Raw genomic sequence first — 24251 nt, forward strand, 5'->3', positions numbered from 1 at the left:
ATATGTAATAATTTACAGTTTGATTGTTTAGAATTATATTATTTTGGTCCTTTAAAAATGCACTTATTTTCATTTTAGTTTTTTTAAGTTCATTTTCTTTCATTTTGGCTAAATTTATTTTCATGTACTTTATCTCTCTAGTTTGTTATTGATCTTAGGCCTGAGACAAAGTTGACACTTGAGATGTCTATAAAACAACCATACACAACTCTGGTTCTGTTTTCTTCTACATAAATTCCAAGCAGATAAAGGAAAAAAAGTGTGTCGGTTTTCCATAGCTAGTCAGAATATGTCTTCCTCTGTCAAGAAGTACGATGTATTCATTAGCTTCAGGGGTGAGGATACCCGAACCAATTTCACTAGCCATCTTCATAGTACTCTCTGCCACAACAAAATTGAAACATACATTGATTATAATCTTAAAAAGGGAGATGAAGTTGGGCCTGCACTTGCCGAAGCAATCAAGGACTCGCATATCTCTCTCATAGTTTTCTCAATAAACTATGCTTCCTCAAAGTGGTGCTTGGATGAACTCCTCAAAATACTCGAGTGCAGAAAACATCATGGACAGGTAGTTATACCTGTGTTCTATGGAACAGATCCATCAGATGTACGCCACCAGACCGGGAGTTACGAGAAAGCATTCGCAAAACATGAGAGAAATCTCAGGAACAATGAATCCTACCACGACAAAGTGTCTGAGTGGAAAGCTGCTCTCACTATAGCAGCTAATATATCTGGATGGGACTCTCGTACCCATAGGTAATTATTTATTATATGTTCTTATTTTATGCAAGTAAATTTTTGAAATAGTATATGCTGAATTTGTGATGAACATGATAATTCTGATGGTATAGTCCTTAAGTGCCAAAAAATAAAATTCAAATGTCTAATACTTTGAAAAATATCAAGAGTCAGTAATTTTTACAAGTCATATCTCATGTTGAAAAGAAATTCTAAAAATAAAATAAAAAATTTATAGAGATCTGATGGTTGACCATCTTCAAGATTCATTCCCAATTTTAATGATTTCATACTGTTAATTATCAAGAGACAAGAGGTATTTATTGTAATCCTTGTTGTATTAAACTACACAACATTGGTGCTATTATATAGCAAACCAATTGAAGAATACAAAGAGACACACTCAATGTGGGACTTCTACACTATTAACACTAACACTTTTAACACTCTCCCTCAAGCTGTAGCATATAGATCATATGCTACAAGCTTGATACATAAATAATACTCCCATTAGGAACCAAAAACAACAATGCTACATCAACGAAATGAAATGACTAAGTACAACAAATCAACTGGAATGACCATCAGTGTGAAGAGCTGATAAAGAGACAGTGCTGGAATGGACATCAGAGCATGGATGGTGCCAGAATTATCATCGGCAAAGACAACTGAGCTGACCAGGACATTAGCATCAAGATCCCTCTCAGACATTTCATTTAACAGTTGGTGAGCAGCCGTGGTTTCCCCTTGACTATGCTACAAGCTTATTACAAGAAATACCAAGTAACATAACATCAAAATAAATCTCCTAAATGAGAAACCAAAAATCAACAATGTGCTAAAAATGGCGTCGAAATGAACATCAACATGGAAGATGCTGGAATGATCATCGGCAAAGACAATTGTGCTGGAATGACCATCAGCAACATGGACGGTGCTCCCCCTAAAGAGGAACTTTTAAACAGTGCCAGAATTATCATCGGCAAAGACAATTGTGCTGGAATGACCATCAGCAACATGGACAGTGCTCCCCCTCAAGAGGAACTTCTAAACAGTGCCAGAATTATCATCGGCAAAGACAATTGTGCTGGAATGACCATCAGCAACATGGACAGTGCTCCCCTCAAGAGGAACTTCTAAACAATGTCGGAATTATCATCGGCAAAGAAAATTGTGCTGGAATGACCATCAGCAACATGGACAGTGCTCCCCCTTAAGAGTAGAGGTGTGCAAAAAAACTGGTTCACTTGCCCTGCCCTTGATCCGACCTTGACCCGACTCATAAATACCCATATTTTTTGAACTGGTTTAAATACTGACCCACTTTTATTTGGGTCAGTTTTAGACCTGACTCGTTTTAATATTGACCCACTGACCCAAAACTTGACCCATACCCATTATGTGAAAAAACAAAATCACAATTACATTAAAAGAAAAGTTTTAACGTAAAAAAATTGCGTCAAATTTTTTTATGGAAAATATTTTCATAAAAATTTTCGCAAAATTTTTTGACGAAAAATATTTTCATCAAAATTTGTGACTAAAAACATATCGATAAAAAAATTTGACGGAATATTTTTTTTGTCAAATTTTTTTACGGAATCTAAATTTCGTCAAAATATTTCACAAAAAAATATATTCATACAAACTTTCGACGAAACCCATTTTCATCGAAATTCACCGACGGAAAAATATTTCATCAAAATTCATTACAGATTTCAAATGTAGGCGAAAGTTTTCGACGAAAAAATTTTCGTTAAACTTTTTGACAAAAAAAAATTTCGTCAAAATTTTTAGCGAAATACATTTCTATCAAAAATTTTCGACTAAATATTTTCGTCAAGTTTTTTGATAAAGAATATATCCATCAAAATTTTCAACGGAACACATTTCTATAAAAAAAATTCGTAAAATTTTTTGACAAAAATATTTCAATAAGAAATTTTGACAGAAAAAAATATTTTGTCTAAATTCTTTAGAGAATCTAAATTTCGTCGAAAGTTTCAAATGAAACATTTTCCTCAAAACAATTTCCATTGAAAATTTCTACGAAACACATTTCCATTAAAAAATTTCGACGGCAAAAAATTTCATTTAAATTCTTTACAGATTTCAAATTTCGGCGAAAGTTTTCGACGGAAATATTTTCGTCATGAAAAAATTTTGATGGCAAAAAATTTCGACGGCAAAAATTTTCATCAAAATTCTTTACAGATTTCAAATTTTGGCGAAAGTTTTCGACGGAAACATTTTCGTCATCAAAAAATTTTGACGGCAAAAAATATCATCGGCAAAAAATTTCATCAAAATTCTTTACAGATTTCAAATTTCGGCGAAAGTTTTCGACGGAAATATTTTCGTCATCAAAAAATTTTGACGGCAAAAAATTTCATCAAAATTATTTACTGATTTCAAATTTTGGCAAAAGTTTTCGACGAAAACATTTTTCGTCATCAAAAATTTTGACGGCAAAAAAATTCATCAAAATTCTTTACAGATTTCAAATTTCGGCGAAAGTTTTCGACAAAAAAATTTTCGTTAAATTTTTTGACAAAAAAAAATTTTCGTCAAAATTTTTAGCGAAACATTTCCATTGAAAATTTTCAACTAAATATTTTCGTCAAGTTTTTTGATAAAAAATTTTCATCAAAATTTTCAACGAAACACATTTCTATAAAAAAAATTCCGTAAATTTTTTTGACAAAAAAAACATTTTGACGAAAAAAATATTTTGTCAAAATTCTTTAGAGAATCTAAATTTCGTGGAAAGTTTCAAATGAAACATTTCCCTCAAAATAATTTTCGTCAAAACACATTCCCATCGAAATTTTGAACGAAAAAAATTCCGTCAGATTTTTTGACAAAATTCTTTTTTCATTAAAACATTTGATGGAAGAAATCATTTTCATCAAAACTGTTGACGGAAACTAAATTTCAATAGAAAATTTTTTTTTGTAAAAGTTTCGACGAAAAATAATTTTGTGATGAAATTTTCGTCTTTTGCAACGTAAAAATTTCGACAAAATTTTGTGAGAAAACCAAGTCAAAAACGGGTCAGGTCAGATTTGACCCAGTTCAGATACCAAGTCAGACCCACTTCAGAAACCAAGTCAGGTCAGATCCAAACTGGTTCTGAACTAGTTCAACAAAATCCAATCCAGGTCAGACCTGACTTGGATCAAATTAAGGCGGGTCAGGTCAAAATACTTGACCTATAAAAACCAAGTTGGGTCGAGTCGGACAAAAACCTGACCCGACCTGACCTATGCACAGCCCTACTTAAGAGGAACTTCTAAACAGGGCCGGAATTATCATCGGCAAAGACAATTGTGCTGGAATGACTATCAGCAACATGGACAATGCTCCCCCTCAAGAGGAACTTCAGTGTCGGAATTAACATCAGCGGAGACAACATTAGCAACTTGGACAGTGCTCCCCCTCAAGATGGATGATGAATCGTATAAATACTCCATCTTGGGAAGAAAGAAGATTAAAGAAAAACAAAGCTTCGCGGAATCGAAAAAGTTGCCGGAGACGGCGGTGGGTCGTCGGAGACGGTGGTGGATCGCCGAAAAAGTCGCCGGAAAGTCATCGGAAAAGTCACCGGAAAAGTCGCCGGAGACGGCTGTCAACGGTGGACGAAGCAGTCAACGGTGGTCGGTCAACGACAACGGTGGTCAACCTAAGACAGATCAGTCTAAGCTGCAGTCACAGAGCATACTAAGAAAAACCCGAAAAAGAAATAGCAACGGGAATCTCTCAAGGAGGGTGATATCTCTAATCTCTCTATAACCATATTGAAATTATGGAAAATAGAACTAAGTTAAACGGATTAAGATTCCTCTTGTTAGGCTCTAGATACCATGTTGAATATCATAGATACAAGAGGAAATGATAGTAATCCTTGTTGTATTAAACTACACAACATTGGTGCTATTATATAGCAAACCAATTGAAGAATACAAAGAGACACACTCAATGTAGGACTTCTACACTATTAACACTAACACTCTTAACACATACAAAACAATAAGCTCCACTTTTTAAACAACTGATAAAACCAGCTTATTCATAATATATCTTTAATTTAAGTAAAATCACTTGCACGATGTTGAATTAATCCTTTAGTTTTGTTTATTCTTTAAATTCTTATTATTTATTTACATTTTTTTTTTTTTGGCTAGGGATGATTCTCAAGTCATCCAAAACATTGTCAATGATGTTTGGCAAAAGCTGTACCTGATGTACCCTAATGAACTGAAAGGCCTTGTTGAAATTGATGAAAATAGTAACTCCATTGAATCCCTACTCAAAAAAGTTCCAAGAATTGGAATTTGGGGCATGGGTGGAATAGGAAAGACTACCATAGCTAGAGACATGTTTGCCAAACACTTTCCACAATATGACAGTGTGTGCTTCCTGGCAAATATAAGAGAAGAATCAGAAAAGTTGGGACTATCATATACACGTGATAAGCTTCTCTTTGAGCTACTAAAGGAACCAATTACCACATCACATGTTACTGGATCCACATTCATTAGGAGGCGGCTCAGTGGTAAAAAAGTTTTCGTTGTACTTGATGATGTGGATAGTTCTGCACAATTAGAATATTTGTGTGAAGAATTAGATGACCTTGGAGCATATAGTAGACTCATTATAACAACAAGAGATAAGCATGTTCTTAGTAGAAGAGTTGATGAGATATTTGAGGTCACAAAATGGAAGTATCCAGAATCTTTGAAGCTTTTTAGCTTAGGAGCCTTCGAGCAAAGCCATCCTAAAGATGGTTATGAGCATCTTTCAGAAAGGGCAGTTGTGTATGCAGGAGGCGTTCCCTTAGCTTTAAGAGTATTGGGCTTACATTTTCATTCCAGAGATGTTGAATTTTGGAAATGTGAATTGAATAAATTTGAGAGCAAGAAGGAATCCTTTAAGGAAATTCAAAACGTGTTACAAGTGAGCTATAATGGATTATCAGAGCTAAACCAGGCAATATTTCTGGACATTGCATTCTTTTTCAAAGATGAAAATAAAGATGATGTCATAAGGATACTTGATGCGTGTGGTTTCTTTGCTACTAGTGGAATAAGAGTCCTTGAAGATAAAGCCCTTATAACTATTTCAAAGAGCAATAGAATACAAATGCATGACTTGCTACAAGAAATGGGTTTGGGTATAGTTCGGAAAGAATTCAGCAAAGACCCAGGAAGACGTAGCCGATTAAGGGATATTGAAGAAGTTTGTGATGTACTTAAAAATAACAAGGTAAGGAAAAGCGCTAGCCTTTTTCTAGACATGTTTTTTGATAGAAATTGTTGCTAATTTGCTACCATTCACCTTTTTCTTGTTTTGTCAGGGGACTGGTGCGGTTGAAGGCATAACATTAGATTTGTCTCAAAGAGTAGATTTACACTTGACAGCTGACACATTCAACTTGATGATTAGTTTAAGATTTCTTAAATTATATGTTCCTTTGGGTAAGAAGAGTTCAAGTACTGTGTACCATCCTACAGATCTTATGCCATTTTCTGATAAATTGAGATACCTTGAGTGGAATGGATACCCTTTGAAGTCTCTTCCACCACCCTTTTGTGCTAAACTGCTTGTTGAGATTCGCTTGCCGCATAGCAATGTTAAATATCTTTGGCACAACTCGCAGGTATGTGAGTGTGTGTACATATATAGACTACGCTTATGATTTTGGTTTGAAATGAGAATTTATGATATTCCATTTTGACGTCTCCTTTTGAATTGTAACAGGAACTTGTGAATTTAGAGGGAATGGATCTAAGTGAATGCAAACAGTTGATGGAGCTCCCAGATTTGTCTGGCGCGTCAAAACTCAAATGGCTTTATCTCTCCGGTTGTGAAAGTTTATGCCATGTTCACCAATCTGTCTTTTCTAACGACACACTTGTTACTCTGCTACTGGATAGGTGCAAAAACCTGAATAGTCTTATGAGTAAGAGGCATTTGAGATCTCTACATAAGATCAGTGTCAATGGCTGCTCAAGTCTAAAGGAATTTTCATTGTCCTCGGATTCAATTGAAAGTTTGAATTTAAGCAACACAGGAATCGAAATATTGCACTCATCAATTGGTCATCTAAGAAAGCTTGTGTGGCTCAATCTAGAAGGTTTAAGACTTAAGAATCTTCCAAATGAGTTGTCTGGCCTTACATTTCTTACTGAGTTTTGGATTTCAAACTGCAATATAGTAACTAAACACAAGTTACATGTGCTATTCGATGGCCTGCGATCTTTACAAATACTATATTTGAAAGATTGTCATAACTTGTCTGAACTCCCAGACAACATCAGTGGCTTATTTTCATTATACGAATTAAGACTAGATGGAAGCAGTGTGGAGAGGTTGCCTGCAAGCATTGCAGATCTCTCAAGCCTAGAAATTCTGTCCTTAGAGAATTGCAAGAAGCTTCGGTTTCTGCCAGAGCCTCCTAAAAACATAAAGGAGTTTTATGGAGATAACTGCACTTCATTGGTGACAGTATCAACTTTAAAGACCTTTTCAGAAACAATGAATGGAAAGGAGAAATACATTTCTTTCAAGAATGTTGAGAAATTGGATAAGCCTTCACTCGACTGCATTATGGAAGGTGCACTATTAACAATGAAGAGTGCTGCATTTCACAATATATTAGTAAGAAAATACAGTTTGGAAGCCCACAGCTATAATTACAACAGTGCTGAGGTTTGTTTACCAGGAAGCATAGTCACAGGGCAGTTCAAATACCGAACAACAGATTCCTCCAGAAGTACTATTGTACTTCCTGACCTTTCCTATTTGCTGGGATTCATTTTCTTGGTGGTTGTTTCTCCATCCAATGGATTGAAGAAGCATGGTGATGGTGCTAAAATTCAATGTCAATGCTACTCGGAAGATGGCACAAAGGTGGGATATGCGTCTACATGGCATTATAAAACTGTTACGGATTTAAACTCCGATCATGCTTATGTATGGTATGATCCATTCCATTCTGACAGCATTCTCGGCAGCGATGAAACAAAGGTTTCTTTTGAATTCAGTGTTACAACTGATACTGGGGAACCACATGGGTTGTTCAATGTAAAAGAATGTGGGGTCTGCCCAATATATTTCTCAGAATTTCCAAGTTTTTTACACATAATGAAATTGCCCCAGGCCTTGGAATGGGAGTTGACATTGGAGTTGTCGGCGGAGTTAGGACCAGGGTTATATGAGGCAATGCATCTTCAGTCAGAATCAATTCAAAGTCCTGATGAGAGCAAAAGCAGTGACATAAGTTTCCAGATACAGATACAAGAATTGGACTCCAATGAAAAATGTTGCTGTTCCTATGAATCCTTAGTCGGTATGAAACTTTTTAGTACTCTCCTCTTGTACAAATCTCAATCACTTCTTACCCTTTTTTTTTTTTTTTTTCTCGTTACTTAATATCATCTTAAGCTAAAAATATATTTTTTGTCCTTATATTTTACGCTTATTTTTAATTTGATCTTCATATATAAAGAAATTAATTTAGTCCTTACAATTATTTTATCGTTGTTATAAAATCGTCTTGTGAAGTCATAATATTCAAGACTAAACCAAATCGTACAACATATAAGAGCTTGAGCCCTTTGGGTTTGAAGCGTGGATTAGTATAGGTCTAATTTTTGGTTTACCTTATGCTTATTTAATTCCACAAGTGGAGGGCGGTGAGAATCGAACTCATGATTTTGTAGTCACTGAAGCTCTGATACCATATTAAGAACTACTTCAACCCAAAACCTCAAGGTGTTGGATGAGGGCCTTTTTAATGATTTATATTATTCTCTAACAAAGCTAAATATATTATATTTTTAATACTCAAACGGAACTTGGATTTTCAAGTTGGTCCTTATATTCTATAGCGATTTCATATTAATGTCACAATGTTAAAACGATAATAGATGATCAAGACAAAATTAAAAAGATTAGAGTTTATATTTTTTTTTTTCATAGACCAAATTAATTAAAAATGGATCATATATATATTTATTTTTTTTGCATAATTTTAGGACATTATATGTTGAACACATTGGAGCAACTTTCTTCTCAATCAACCTTTGCTTTGAACAGGTCGCTTGAGGTGCTTATGGAGATTAATCTGCAGTCAGAACCAGTGATAAACCCAGGAATTTCCAATGTTTTGTTTATTCAAAGTGCATTCAGGTGTCACATCAAGATTTTTTTATTTTTTTGTTTTTAAAGGGAAAAGTTCCTGATCATGTTTTTACTTTTGAGTTTATTGGAGAGCAAGAGTCCAAAGATACACAGAATCCATCAGAATAAAAAGTTTTCACCGATAATCCATGATTTTCAACCTCTTCAGTGATATACCATAATACTCTCACACTTTTTTTTTTTTAACTGTTTTATTCATAGAAGCTTTGTCATAGTTAAAACCCCAGAGAGAAAGACAAGAAAGCAGGTTTGTCGTTCAATGGCCTGAAGTGAAAATGGAAAAAAGGGTTATATGAAAAGCACTGTAGATAAGATGGCCAAATAAAAACAAAATTTATGAGAAGCAAGAATATTTAAGGTAGCCGGAATGTCATTATGTACAAATATCAACAAATAAAGACCACGTCACAAAATAACAAGATGTTAGACTACAAATAGAACACTGTACATTTCAGAGTAGACAGCAACCATGTTATGGTGTGACATTGTCATAGCAAATTTCCCTTGCTACGGCAATGAATCTTCTGCCATTTTCCCTAGTGATGCTGCATGTGGTTGAATTCATTACAGTAGATATAAGATGGATATCTCACCCTCCCTTCTAGTTTCTGAGAGGTGGAGATATATGCTTATGAACGTACTCAATCAAAATTGAAGCTTAGATGATGAACAGTTTACACAGTTCAACCAGCAAGATATCAAACCCCCTAATCCAACACGTGACGAATTGTTTTCTCTTCTTTGTGTAACTCTCACAAACTCGCTTGAACTTAAGTTTCCATCACAGTTAGCATCAAACACGTGAAAAATTATGTCAACCACTTTATCTGTAATAGAAATGCCACATACCTGCATGAACACAACATAAAATGTTATTCATGAATTATAAATGGTCAATAGCTTACTGTACATTTATTTTTTTGGCATTGGGAGGTATTAGTACTTGAGATGCTGCTCTTTGAAAATCAGTTTTTGTCAACACCCCATTAACTTTTCCATAACTGAATATGGCCAGAGAGAAGGATTGCAACTTCTTGCGCAATTCTGAGAAAGCTTGGAACTCCTCGAATGTAATTCTAATGTCTCTCAGTTGCGGGTCACTGTTTAATTCGTCCACCCTATCCAACAGTTTGTTTATGTGATTGATGTCTGCTGATGCAACCAAGGACAGGGCAAAATCTTTGGCTGAAATGCTTCCTTTTTTATTGTAGTCATAATGGGAAAACTCTAACCTCAAGATCTGCAAATTAAATTGTTAGAGCAGACTGATACAGTTAAGAACCTAAAAATAACTTGTAACGTTGCAAGATGTTAATCAAGACATATCTTTCAGGATATATAGCTACTTAGATTCAAACCAACAATGTCACAAAGTTATCAACAGCTTTTGGTGAAGTTAAGTAAAATTTTCAGCAGAGAGATTTCTGGTTGCTACCAAGATGATTTGAGTCTTGTGACACCATTAAAACATTTCAAAGACAGCATATGGTCAATTCGACAAAATAAGAATTTTGATTTACCAACGGGATAGGGATATATTATATAATAGCAATGGTAAATCTGCACGAGACTTCTATTATCAGAGATGTGGAAGCAGAATGCTATCTAAATCATGATGCTGTACCTTAAAGACTGCAAATTTTATCAGGGACTTGTGTTAACAAGACTTCAACATAGACAGCATGAAAAGAAGTATCAATATAAAATCCAAAAGTATAAAGCCAGAGATACATTATTATCATGGAGGGGACGCAGATACCTCATCATGAAGGTCTCTTAAGAATTGAACAAATCTTTCATGTTGTAAGCAAGTCTTTCCATCTTCGCCAAAAAAATACTCCAATAGACCCCCATTTTCAATAGAAGCTTTTACACCAAGGCGTCGTCCATCTCTGTGGTTAGCCCCTTGTCTGTTTTGAGATCGCATCAATGCCATCACTTTCTTAAATTCTCCCTTGTCTATTTCCCTGTTGACAAACTCTTTTAAGAAATTGACATTGACAAAAACCTCAAACAAAAATCCAAATTCTTATACAGACAGAACTGACTAGTAATCCTAATCTATTTCTGCAATCCATTTGATATTGTAACTAAATCTTGTCTGTATTTGTCGGTTTTCATGCCTGTTTTAATAGATATCTCAAGTATCTAAGACACTCAATGTGTTAAGTGCTAAGTTTTATACATAACATGTTATATTAAATTTGTTTAAACAGTTACCATAAAAATATGATTGAGCTTTTAGAGTGTGAACAATTGAAAACACATTGTAGTAATGTAGCCAAATGATAGATGTTTACATTTGATTTCTTCATCTAAATGATAGTGGAGAAAATCAATTGTTCATTATAAAAACATCCATATCTAATTATGTAAAATCTCACTAACATACATGTACACATATCGCCAAGAGGATCGATCACTAATGCTAATGACCACACAATAGACTGAAGCTCATTTAAAATTCCATCGACGAAATTGAAGGCCAAAGTTTAATGTAATTTGTAAAATATAGCTTATGAAACCCTACCCGTTATTGTCAAGATCAAACATTTTAAAAGCCACTGAAAAGCTGGACTCTGGTATGCTGAGGAGTGTAACAAAAAAGATGTACCTGGAGTCGAGAAAAAAGAGGTTTTGTTATCAAAATTACGTAGCACCTAACTCTCAATCAATGTGGTTCATATTAAAAAAAGAAAAAGAAAAAAAGTCATGACAGACAGTTTTCAAGCAAACAGAAACAGACAACAAATGCTTACTCTGGGAAAGAAATGAGTCCATCATTGTTAGTGTCAAAGAGCATAAAAGATTGGGAAGGTTCACATTGCAACTCGCCAGGAACCTGCTCTCCTCTCAGAGAACCCTCTCTAACACGGTTTGATTCAGAAGGAGGAAAGACAGGAACAACGGCACGCATCAAATCTGCAGGTGTCATAAAAACCTCACCACTAGGGGTTCGAACAGATGCAAAGTACTCGAAAACCTGGAGTTAAACATGGTGCCAGATAATGAAATATTCCAATGCAACAATTTGCTGGTTATTAATCAAAATAAACAAGAACCACATTCCTAATCATTAAACAACAAACACACAATGACAAGATCGATTACCTTTTCAGGGGGGCTCTGCAATCGAATACGTTTTTCATAATTGAAGAATACTCTTCTTCTATAGCCATCTGCAGAAGAAGAAAAAGAAACACAACAAATCTAAGTATTTGTGCCAAATCAAATAAATTAACAGGTAAACTACAAGAACCTTATTATCCATATCTTTAATTATGAATCAAAGGGTAATTTATGTGCAAGGATAATTAAAGAAGAAAACATTTGGCATAGCAAATCAAAATCAATGCAAATTACCGAGTATACTATAGATTCAAAATATTGTTACTTGCAAGGTAAATCGTGAGGGTTACCAACCGTTAAAGAGGAACTTAGATTTGTTTTCATAGTTTTGTTGGAGCTGATCTTCGCTTGTATAATCAGCGAATGAGTGAAGAGAATTGGAACCAGGAGAAGATAAAGAAGACCAATACCAAAAGCCTAAGGTGGACCCAACAACCATAACCCCAGAAGTGATTGATCTAAGAAATGACTCAAAGTCTCTGACCCTTTCTTCACCATATCCGGACCCACCAAAAAAGCTCCTCCAAGAAGATGATGATGATGATGATGATGATGAGGTAGTGGAGCGTTGTGATTGGGTGCACAACAACCTTATGTTATGCCGGAGAGACAGTTGGAATGTTCTGCCCCAAGGAAACATGCTAAGGTTGAGTTAAGATTCTTGAAACAGAGACAACAAAAGGCACATGAACATGTACAAAAATACAATGTCACTCACTGGGATTAGGTTGGACAAGGAATTTGAGGTTGTGAGGAGAAAACGTTGGGAGAGGGAACACTGATTATTGATATCTTTAAGGCATTGACCCAGATTTGGTCTGTACGGATTGCGCGGGAAATATGTGGGCTTTATCCTTTGACTCAGATCATATTGTTATTAAGTTACTAAGTTGGTTAGTGGTTGTGATTTCTTAATAATAACATGCAAGTTGCAACCTTACTCTCTACATAACACTCGTTGGATCCAGTTTCACACTTCATATGATTAAAAAAAAATAAAAAAAGGTACTTTTTTTCAAGTATGATCTATCATATCTTATCCGTATGTATATCTATATTTAATAATATAAAATACAATTCGTGCAAAAGAAGTCAGTTTTATATGCAAAATTTTCCTCTAAATTCATGTTCTCTTTACATATACGGCCTTAATTTTTATACGTTTTAATTTTGAAAAGCTCAAATTCAATTTTAAGTTTTAATTATAAATGATGAACTTCGTTTGAGAGATAAAATGTATATTATTTTTTGAATAATAATAATAAAGGTAAGTTCTGGTATATATGATAAATAAAATAAAATAATTTATTTTTGGAATTTAATTAAATATTTTTAATTTATTTATAAATATGTATACAATATTAACTGTTGTTAGAATTAGTGTCTTTTTTTTTTGGAATGCAGAGATACTAAGCTAATAAATATGTATGAACGTTTATAAAATATATAATATATATATATATATATATATATATATATATATATATTTACAAATTTTTTTGTTTACAAACTCTTACAAATTACACTATTTTCTCTCGGGAGAATACTAATTGCACTATCTTCTCCCGGGAGAACATAGTACAATTTGAATAAATTTGTAAAAAAAAGTTTGTAAACGGATACTTCTATATATATATATATATATATATATATAAGGTTTGCTTTTTCTGCAGTTACTGCAGATAAATTATCTGCAGTAAGCCCAATACGATATCATTTTGGGCAGAAATTATGGTGTTTTTATAATTTTAATTTATTTCAGAATTATAATAATTTTTATATTTATAATTTTTTATGATTTCAATATAAAACAACGTCGTTTTGAGAATAAATACAAATAATTTATCTGCATCTGTAGAAATATTTTTTGTTATATATATATATATATATATATATAAACTACTGGCACTTACTTCCTTCCTTCCTTTTTTTTTTTTTTTTCTTACGAATATTAGCCCAATTGCCTAAAGAATCAATTGACCATTAATATTTCACGTGCTATCAATTGGATTCAGCCACGTGGACACCTAATTTATGTCAGTTCCAGCTAAGGGCTAAAATTTACAAATAAAAAACTTAGACCAACCATGGCTCGAGCTTTGAAGGAAATCATAGTAGATGACGTGGATCAAAGGGTATTAACAGATCTGTGATGACTCATGAGTAAATAATATGGAATTCATTTTTCTGAACACAAAATCACGTTTTGGACTTAAATTTTTTTATTTTATCAAAATTAAATAATATCAACATAAATTAAAATGAGATAAGTTATTTTACTTATATTTTTTCATGTCTATTTATTTTTAATATCATTATATCAGAATCTCAATAAAAAATAATAATAATAAAAGTTAGTTAAAATTTTAATCTAATAATGTTAGAGATTGAAAAATAAGGTATGCATGAAAAAAAATATAAGTAAAATAACATATTCCAATTAAAATTATAAAAAAATTCTCAACCCAAAATAAGAGCAACAGAAAAATGATAAACCCTTAGTTAAATCATATTTTATAGGAAAATAACTAAAATTTGTTATTACGAAATTATTATTTTCTTAAATTTCATAGAATTACAGTAGATTTTTTTTTTTAAAAGAAAAAATAATCAAAACCCTTCTCTTTTGTTTTTCTGTGAATTGAAGTGTTTCCAAATCAAGAAAATTACCCCAAAAATTTTAGCGAACAAAAATGAGTCGCATGCATGGCAACATAACAGCCGTGGCTACATGAACATAACGTGAAACCTGTTGTCAAGGACCACAGCATCTCCGGCCAATATGATTTTGAATCATATCAGAAGATGTAAACTACATTCTCTGTGCGTAACTTATCGTTCTCTTTCTCTTTCTCTTTCTCTTTGGCTTATGAATCTGAAACGTACTTGTTGCCAATGGTTTGCTATTGTAGTTAATTTTACTCCCATCTTCTCTCATCAATTATGTCATGGAAAGACAATCGCCCCACCAATTGAGACTTTACTTCATTGAACAAATTCATTTACATCATAGCAAAGATGGGATGCCTGACACAACGTTTAGTTATTTCATGCCATTATTTTATGGATTCGTTTTTTGGGTAAGAAATAAGTTCTTTACACCAAACTCAAAACAATATCGTTTTGAGTTAAAAATTAAAATATTTTTATAATTATAACTTATTACAAGGTTATAATAGTTTTTATCATTATAATTTTTTTAATCTTTTCACTCAAAATAATGTTATTTTAAAAATGAATATAGATATCATTTATTTTATATGACTTTTTTATCTCTCTCGTTTTATTGTTTACATCAGTGTTATTACTATTCTCTAATTAAAGTGGGCAGGTATAGTCTAATAACTATGCTTGAAAGCTCAAGGTATGGGTCATTTGGACTTTAAAATGGGTAGTAGGTTACCGAATTGATTTGCCTTAACTACTTCCTTTTTTCTTGGGCCCCTTATGTCTTTAACCCATTTTACTCCCTCTTGAGCATTCCACTGTCGTAATCTACCGTGATTGTGCACTATAAATACCCAATGCATGTTTACTTCCTAGTGCTTAAGTGGTTGTGAATTGCATAATATGTCTTCAACTTCTCATAACCTTTAGCAACTAGCAACTATACCCGTGAGCTATCCTTAAGATAAAGCCAAAAAAAAATCCACATAACGTATTATATTGGCTGTTGTCATTCTCAATCTCAACCACTATTCAAATTGCATCAAAAAGAAAAAAAGAAGAAGAAAAAATCAATAAATAAAGAGGAACCCAGTGCCACTGGTTTCAAAAACCAAAATAAATAGGCATATACTGATATACCCACCACATTTATAATATATGCACTGATTCTCACATCTAAATGTGCTCACCTCATTACCCTATCTATATACCTTACAAATCCCAATGCCCCACCTTAAATTAACCTCAGCATATCCTACCATTTTGGCACAACCCCATCTTCTTCTGCCATGGACTGGTTCTCCTGGCTATCCAGAACCAGTCTTGACCCTTCCCTCATCTACGACTATGGCCTCACTTTTGCCCGCAATGAGCTTCAATTGGAAGATGCTAGCTACTTCAACCATGAGTTTCTTCAGAGCATGGGGATCTCAATTGCCAAGCACAGGCTAGAGATTCTCAAGCTTGTCAAGAAGGAAGAAAGTGGAGCAGTACGTCCCAAGAAACTTTCTGGGGTCATCAAGAAGTGTTTAAGGAAGTGCATGAACAAGTTTGTTTTCCGTGAAGATAATGTAAAGGACATGCCACTGCCACCGCCACCACCACTGCCACCACCGGTTGAGCCAGATTGGTATCAAGGAAAATGGAAAGGAGCACTGGTGAGGAAGCAGGGAACTGAGGAACTCATCAAGGAAGAGAAAGAGATTCGTGTACCCAAGTACAAAAGCAGGACCATAGCACTTTCAGGACCTTTAGATGGCAGAGTGCATGAGAAGATAGTTAGCAACAAGGCCTTGAAATTTTCTGGGCCACTTGATGGAAGGTTGAATGAGAGAATGATGTATACAAATAGAAGCCCTTTAATATCTAGGACTATGGATATTGGAAGGTTCACATCCACAGCTAAGAGTCCTAGAGTATCAGGGTCTCTGGATACAAGACTTTTGTTTGAGAATAGAAGTCCAAGATTTACAAGAACAAGGCCTTTGGATTCAACAAGGGCTGAGACTGAGAGCCCAATGGGTTACAGTCCATACAATAAGCCCAAAGCTGATTTTGATTATGATTACGATGATGATGATGATCACACACTCTGGCCTACTCTGTTTCATGATCTGAAACCAACTTGATTATTTTGTGTTTGTTTTCTTTGGCGTGCGCTTCCATGGTGAGCCACGGTAACACTTTTTTTTTTTTTTATATATATTCTATAGTTTATAATAGTAACATGTAGCATATTATATGAAATGTTATGCTTTGCTGAGACACTTTATTCATTGTGTTCTTCATCGTTGGCTCTCCAAACACTTGTTTGTGTTTGATTGACTGTTCATTTGACGTAGCACATTCTAAAAAGGGCTGACAAACTAGTACGGGTCATATTATAAAGAAGTAACACAGTCCCAGATGTCGGTGAATAACAATTAGATCTACAATCTAGTACAACTCCACTACGAGGTCATGACATCATATTATAAAGTAACACGGTCTCCAATGTAGGTGAACAAAAATTAAGGTTATTTATGTGTGACGGTGTGTATTCATGAATATAAGAATAGGAGAAATGAAAGGTTTTTTCTTTTATTAAAGATAAATATAAATATATAAAAAATGACGTTACTTGATGTTTTTCTGGACAATACTTGATATTTTTTTGGGAAGCTATATACTAGATCCAGAGCAATTAAGATGGTTATGGACGTGTATTATAGGCAAATATCATATCACCGCTTCAAGGTCTAAAGAGGCAAATAGACATACTTCTCTTCCAATAAAATTTACCCAGGTTGTGTACAAAATCATGCTTTTCTTGGCCGATCACTTTTTCTTTGTTGGATTGTTTTCAAATATTTTTTAGATCATGGTCGAATAATAAAACGATTGTTCGTACTCATTAGAATAATTACCAAAATTTTGGCCATCATTATAAGGTAACTGTCCAGCTGGCTAAAAGATGCTGGAGCATAAAATCCAATGCGTAAACATATTTCCAAGATCACTTTCAGCAAATTAAGAAAAAATTCTGACATTTAGTAATAGCTAACACACATATATGAAGCTCACTAATTGTATCAGTATCATCACACAATGAAAAATTGTGATCGTTCCAAGTATATGATAGATTAATTCCTTTTCATCCATGTGCATACAAAAACATATCAGATAATTTACCTTCCTCACTTCTCAGTACCCAATACCTCATCTCCACGTAACATTCATGCTAAAACAAGAATTTTACAGGAGAAATACCAAAACTCTAAACTTTATTATACTAAACCAGTAGGGTCACACCCGTCGAAGCCAAAATTTCTTGTCTATTAGATTGATGATCAATGGCGCTCAGATGAAGTGTCAAACCGGTGTCAAATGATCCTACCCCATATGTATATATATATATATATATATACATATATAGATATGCATTTGCAACAGGTTTGTCTAGAGGAGTAACTGAGGAGGAATATGCTTTATTCGTTCTTCAACTTCAGTACTTCTTAGGGTCCTGACGTTTGAGGTAGCTTGAAAGAACCCCCAGAATAAAGCATTTGGTAAACAGGCTTAATTCTGATAGACAAGATAATGCTCGAGATGGTACCCGCAGCACACACACCAGCCAGAGTAAAAAAGGTGATCTTAAAACAATTTGGACCAACGCATGAAACACTCGATGCAATGAGGCCTAGACCATGCTGCTTTGCTGACTCATTATCATATATATGCCCTGCCAGAAGAGCTGAGAAAAGGAACGCACCAAGTGGATTTCCCAAGGCCATGAAGTTGCTCAACAAGCCAAAGTGCTTCAAACCAAAAAGCTCCGAAACAGTGGGAACCACTATGGAGAATTGCACGCCATAGCAGATACCAAGAAATGCAATTGCAGGATAAAGGGTTCCATTGATAGCATAGGCAAACACAAGGTACAAGATGATCATAATTATCTGCGAGCATGTCATCCAAACTGTCCGTGGGATCGTTTTCGTCCTGCAAATTGTCAAAACAATTGTCCATTATTTTTTACACCACTTCATATTTTGATAATTAAAAAAGATTACATTTCAACATTCTCTCTACTTTTATTTTTCCAAACTATAGGTGAAACAATTGTGTTGTTCAAATAACAAAGTGCTTGTCAAAAGTAGCATCTAATTATTCGAGATGATTACAATTGACTTCTTCAGATTTTAACTGATATGAGCGTGAGAGTAAATCTCAAATTTACCTGACAAAATGTTCTGAAACAATTCCTCCACCAAGCCTACCCACAAAATTGAAAAAGCTGAAAAGTGACAATAAGATGGTGGTATCTTCCACACCTTGTGCAATGCCTATTTGAGCCAGATTATTAAGAACAGTAACCCCAGTTCCAACACCAACAAAGTAAACAAAAAATAGTAGCCAGTAATCGGCCTTTACTATAGCCTCAGTGAATTTAAAATCTTCCCCTCTTTTGGGCCTTCTCTTCTTTTTTACTGCTCCCTCACCCACAGCAAGAAGCATAGCCACCTCAGATGAACCATCCGTATCATAAAAACTTCCAAGGCCACTAGCTGATGAAGATGATAGCAGGGGCTTCGTATTATCTTCTTTGCCATCTTGAATCAGACATTCTGAAGATCCAACTTGTTGCTCAGGTGTTTCTGATTCGGTGGCTTTTCTGGGACACAGTGTCATCTTTATAGGGATTGCAAGTGGAGCCATGAGAAGAAGAATCGTCACAGCCACCAAAATATATGACACTACATCACTTATGTGGAGAATCTTGCCAAGTACTGTTGTTACAAGTATACATAAACCCAAGGCCACACTTGAACCTTGGATAAAAAGAAAATGCCCCTTTTCTGCAGAATCTTGACCAGAAGCTGGAGTACAAGGGCGAACAAGAAACATCATACAGAAGCATAAAACAGGAATACCAATGGCAAGGAACAAAAGGAACTTGGAAGAAGAATTATGAAGAACTATGCTGTAAATTTCAGTAAAAACTGCAGCACTGAGCCCCGCATAACCTTTTAGTATTCCTGCAACTGTGCCTCTACTGACAGGGAAATTTCTCATGTTGGTCACAAGAATAGCAGTGGATAGCCATGCACAACTGTTGGTAGCAACAGCGAGGGCAAACCATAGCTGCAATATGATAGAAGGACATGACAATTTTATGCCTTTTCAACTGCTTAACAGACAATTCACTATGTATCGCAATTATTTAATGAATCTATTAATTCCATGAAATGAAAGTTATGGACCAAGAATTGCAAAAAAAAAAAAAATCTCCATTTTAGACAAGTCTGGTACTATAATATGTCCTGTTCCTACATAACTGCTTTCAGTTGTCTCGGATCAAGTTTTATTTTTTTACAAGATCAAGTTTGTCATTGAGAAGGAATAAGGATATTAAGATTCTCAGAAAAAAAAATAAAAAAATCCAAAATCTATGATCCCAAAAACAGAAAAGATAAAGTTCATCAAAATTTATGAAAACTAGATCATTGGTGATTGATTGATGATGAAAGTAAAAGAAAAAAAAAAATAGAAAAAGTAAGGGGTGTAGAGAAAAAAGAGAGGAAGAAATGAAGAAGATACCAAATAGTAAGGAATCTGAAGTGTGTTGCTGATAGCGAGCCAGAGAACACCAAAACCAAGGAAAGAGAAGAGAGAACCGATGAAAAGGATAAGCCAAGGTGGGAACTTGTTGCATGCAAGACCAGGAAGGAGGCCAACATTCTCACCAATATCATTGGCAACACCAAGCAGGGTAATCTGGCTTTGGTTGAAACCAAGAACAGATTTCAAGGAGTGAGAGTAAAGAGAGAAAGTGTAGCCATTTCCTGAAGCAATTTGAATCCACACAGCAGCTCCAAGTCCCACCCATGGTGGTCTCGTCCCTCCTTTCAGATTCAACATTGGAACTTAGCTTCTAAGTTGTGCTTTGTTGTTGAAGATGAAATAGTAAGGGAGACTCACGGACACAAAAACACAAATGAAGAAGCAAACAAAGGGTCAGAGTCAAAGTGTGGAGTGTGGCGGAACCATTTACTTTAATATGGTTCAAATCACCTTTCGTTCTTTTGGAGGACAAGACTTTATAAAAATGATGTTGCTTAAACCTTTTTTTTTTTTTATTATTATTATGCTTGAATCTAGTGTAAAGTGAATTTGCAAGTAAAATTTTTTGGTCTTTCATCTTTTTTTTTAAAAACAAATTACCAATTTAATGTACAAGTGAAACATTTTATCAAAATGATATTACATAATACATACGAATATTTGCATATTTAAGTCGTGCATGATATAAATGCAAATTTTAGATAATTGAAAATTAATAGGAATGGAGAAAAAGATTTTAACTAGCACAACTAGCACATTTCATGAGTGACTTTATGTGGTAGACGTTGATTGAAAATTGATTCGCCAATGCACAAGTCAAGTATATCCCTATTGTGAATTATTTCAATAATAGTTCGAATTTGCATTATTTCAATAATTTACTTTTGAAATTACATTATAATGGTTAAAAGGCCAAAAATTGTGTCAAAATTTTATTTAAAAAATTGATTTTGATAAAAGTAATATTATTGACATATTTTGGAAATTTTAATTTAAAACTTTTTTCATTCATATAATAATATGATATTAAATTATAAGAATACTTTTCTTAATACGCATTCAACTTTTTTTCATCACAAAATAAATAAATATTGCTTAATTGGACATCAAAAGTCAAAAACCGTGGTTGATGAGCAAAATTACTTTTACCCTCAAATTGCCAAACGTATTTCTATTATTCAGTAATGTTCGTGCACATTTGCAGTCTTTCAAGTTTCAATGGTTTCATGACACTCAAATATTTTCCCAATCATGCCGTGTGTGTCACGTCTCAGGTACAATATCATTAATTTAGACTTCCCAAAATACACTATTAAATAGGATCATTCCGTCGAATGCACGTGATTAGATCTATGTATTTTTTGAGATTTGTGGAGTTAATCGATAAAAAAAAAAAACCTAAGATGAGTAACCCCTTATTAATACAATAGCCAATTCGGATACATTTCTATTAGTTTAATTTTTAAAAATAATATTTTTAAAAATTTCCTTTAAATTTTTTTCAAAAAGATATTACTGTTTTTTCAAAAAAAAAAAGTAAATTAAAGTAATACTTCAGTTTTTTTCAGTAAAATTCAAATTTATTTGCTATTTTATGATTTCTATTTTCAATTGAATATCATACAAGCATTGCGAACATGTTTGGATTTAAACATTTTTAAGCAAATAATCACTCTCTTTTAAAGTCCTTTTACAAAATTCGTAATTGTTGATACAAAATAGTAACATGTTACTTGTCAAATAATTTGACTGACGGGATCGTTTTAAAAAAACTTGTGTTATATATTTGACGTTTCCGTTTTGGGAATTTAGTGAAACAGTGAAGAAGTAAATTAATCCTTGGTCGGTCGAATAGCGTCGAATACATCGAAGACTAACAAAAAGGTAGTTGCCACCGAGGAACAAATTAATCTCAATTAATATATTTCAAACCACGATAGATCCATGTTGCTTTTTCATTCCCGTCAAAATGAAATATCACAAGTTGCAAGAGTTGAATTTGCAACTGATTCAGTTAGACAGTTGGTAATCAATTTTGACTTTTTGAGCGTGGGTCCAGCTAAAATTCCAATCAAATAAAAAAAAAATAGATTAGAGTCACAAAAACTAATATTACGAGTAATTAACGTGGTTTTTATTGAATTGAACAGGCTGAATTTTACCTAAATGATCGAATTTGATCGATTAATCATGTGACTGAAAACAATTAAACATTTCAATTGAACCAACCAGTCAAGTGTCTGAATCACCAATTGAATATTTTCAATACACTTAATATGATAATGATATGATGTTTGAAAGTTTTATTATGACAAATGAATCAAGTTTTTATCCTTGATAATTTGTGCTCAAGCAACAAGCGTTGTTCTCGTCTGGATTCCACGCGTGCATGTGGAAGATTGTGTTGAACTATAAACAAGGCAATAATCAACCACAAAGAATCTTATTCCCTTAATCAAAGCTCGTTTGAACCATGGAATATAGAAAATAATATTGGAAGAATCATTCCTCAATATTTGAAGCCGATTAAATCGGCTTTATACAAGAAGATTTTATAAAATTTAATGTATTCAAATTAAACATAATCATAACTGTTTCACAATTAACTGTTTTAATTAATAGTACGTCAATCTTTTATTTTATTTTTTGGTGCACGTCAATATTTTAACCACTGTGTGCACTTTGTTCAATAATTTTCCTACTGTTAAGAACTAAGCAAATAGTAAGCATGTATCATGATCATGACACAGTTTATGTTCTTCAATATTGGGCCACGACCGCGTGGGATTTTGTGCATTTTCAATCCTCCATGTACAAACCCAATGAAATAGCTAAAGATTGGATTTTGGGCATTTTCTTATAAAACGAAAAAAAAAATCTGTTTGGTTTTATGATTGGAATTGGGTATTCACACAAGAAGCCCAATAATGTACTCGAACTAAGATGGTGGGAACTCAAACTAAGCATGCCCCGATAGCCTTCTTTAAGTGCCATTTTTTTTTTTCTTTTTTGGAAAACAAGTGCCTATTTCTTCATCATTTACGGACACATTATTTATACATGTGTGAAATGGCAATTTTATTTAATCAGTAACCACACTTTTTTATAATGAACTTGTTTATAAAATAAGCAAGTAAGAGTATATCCACTATTGAATCAGAACCTATATTTTATAGGACATTTGTTTTCTTCTGTTCCGGATGATAAGCCATTTTCCTGTAAATACATAAATACAATGTCCCACCATTTTTTTTTTTCGAAAAAACAAACAAACAAAAATGGCACAAATTTCGATCTATAGTAGGAATGGAAATTTGTTTTTCTACAGAAAATGTTTTCCAAAATAATTTCAAATAATACGCAACTACTTTTTATGTTTTAAATTTGAAAGGTATGACCATTTTAATTTTTATTATAATTAGATTTCACAGTCACTTTCAGCAAACGGTTGTCCAAATTCATAAATTCAGTCTAGTTAAGACCTACACTGGTACTCACCAATCACCATAATGCCAAGTCTTGGAGTCCTTTCGGTTCAAGGCTGGGACAATGGTAGTCGCATTTTGAAGTTAAACTCATAATTTATCATCAATTGAACCTGCAATTTTCACTTTTTGTTTTATGAGTTGACTCTTGACTGACATTGCGCTTAAGTGCTTAAACTTGGTTTTCACTATCAAATATCAATATTGACCACCCCGTGGTTTTAAATAGTCACATGTAATAATAAAAAGTTGGGTTTTTAATAATTCAAAGATTGGGCTTGTCTTGGACCAAAAATAGGTACAACTTGGGCTTTTGCCCGTTTCTATACCCAAAAATATTGGTATAATCTCCCCTATCTTCGACCCTTAGAGGGCGTTTGGTACGGGAGAAATTTTTATTTAGCTGGAAATCTCAAT

At 33.8% G+C, this 24251-nt stretch overlaps 4 protein-coding genes across 4 annotated transcripts; 2 read left to right on the forward strand and 2 right to left on the reverse strand.

The window, feature by feature from the left end:
- The first annotated feature begins 289 nt into the window (after window positions 1-289).
- Window positions 290-9057, forward strand: LOC133295835 (disease resistance protein RPV1-like). The gene is made up of 6 exons (XM_061494695.1): window positions 290-762; window positions 4929-6009; window positions 6101-6403; window positions 6505-8095; window positions 8784-8887; window positions 8977-9057. The coding sequence occupies exons 1-6, from the start codon at window positions 290-292 to the stop codon at window positions 9055-9057; spliced, it is 3633 nt and encodes a 1210-aa protein (XP_061350679.1).
- A 259-nt stretch (window positions 9058-9316) lies between these two features.
- On the reverse strand, window positions 9317-12718 carry LOC133295961 (calcium uptake protein, mitochondrial-like). Its single transcript, XM_061494901.1, has 7 exons — window positions 12373-12718; window positions 12061-12128; window positions 11709-11932; window positions 11480-11563; window positions 10709-10916; window positions 9893-10189; window positions 9317-9798 (listed from the first exon to the last, which is right to left on the reverse strand). The coding sequence occupies exons 1-7, from the start codon at window positions 12716-12718 to the stop codon at window positions 9595-9597; spliced, it is 1431 nt and encodes a 476-aa protein (XP_061350885.1). The 3' UTR covers window positions 9317-9594.
- Window positions 12719-15920: 3202 nt separating this feature from the next.
- LOC133295962 (uncharacterized) lies at window positions 15921-16962 on the forward strand. Its single transcript, XM_061494902.1, has one exon. It carries the CDS (start codon window positions 16035-16037, stop codon window positions 16872-16874), a length of 840 nt encoding a protein of 279 aa, XP_061350886.1. The 5' UTR covers window positions 15921-16034; the 3' UTR covers window positions 16875-16962.
- Window positions 16963-17851: 889 nt separating this feature from the next.
- On the reverse strand, window positions 17852-20646 carry LOC133295932 (protein NUCLEAR FUSION DEFECTIVE 4-like). The gene is made up of 3 exons (XM_061494866.1): window positions 20326-20646; window positions 18965-19869; window positions 17852-18726 (listed from the first exon to the last, which is right to left on the reverse strand). Exons 1-3 carry the CDS (start codon window positions 20644-20646, stop codon window positions 18240-18242), a joined length of 1713 nt encoding a protein of 570 aa, XP_061350850.1. The 3' UTR covers window positions 17852-18239.
- Window positions 20647-24251: the final 3605 nt, after the last annotated feature.

Source organism: Gastrolobium bilobum, unplaced genomic scaffold (genome assembly GCF_033153095.1).
Source record: "Gastrolobium bilobum isolate Gb01-03AN ecotype WA unplaced genomic scaffold, APGP_CSIRO_Gbil_v1 utg2195, whole genome shotgun sequence".
NCBI classification, from domain to species: domain Eukaryota; kingdom Viridiplantae; phylum Streptophyta; class Magnoliopsida; order Fabales; family Fabaceae; genus Gastrolobium; species Gastrolobium bilobum.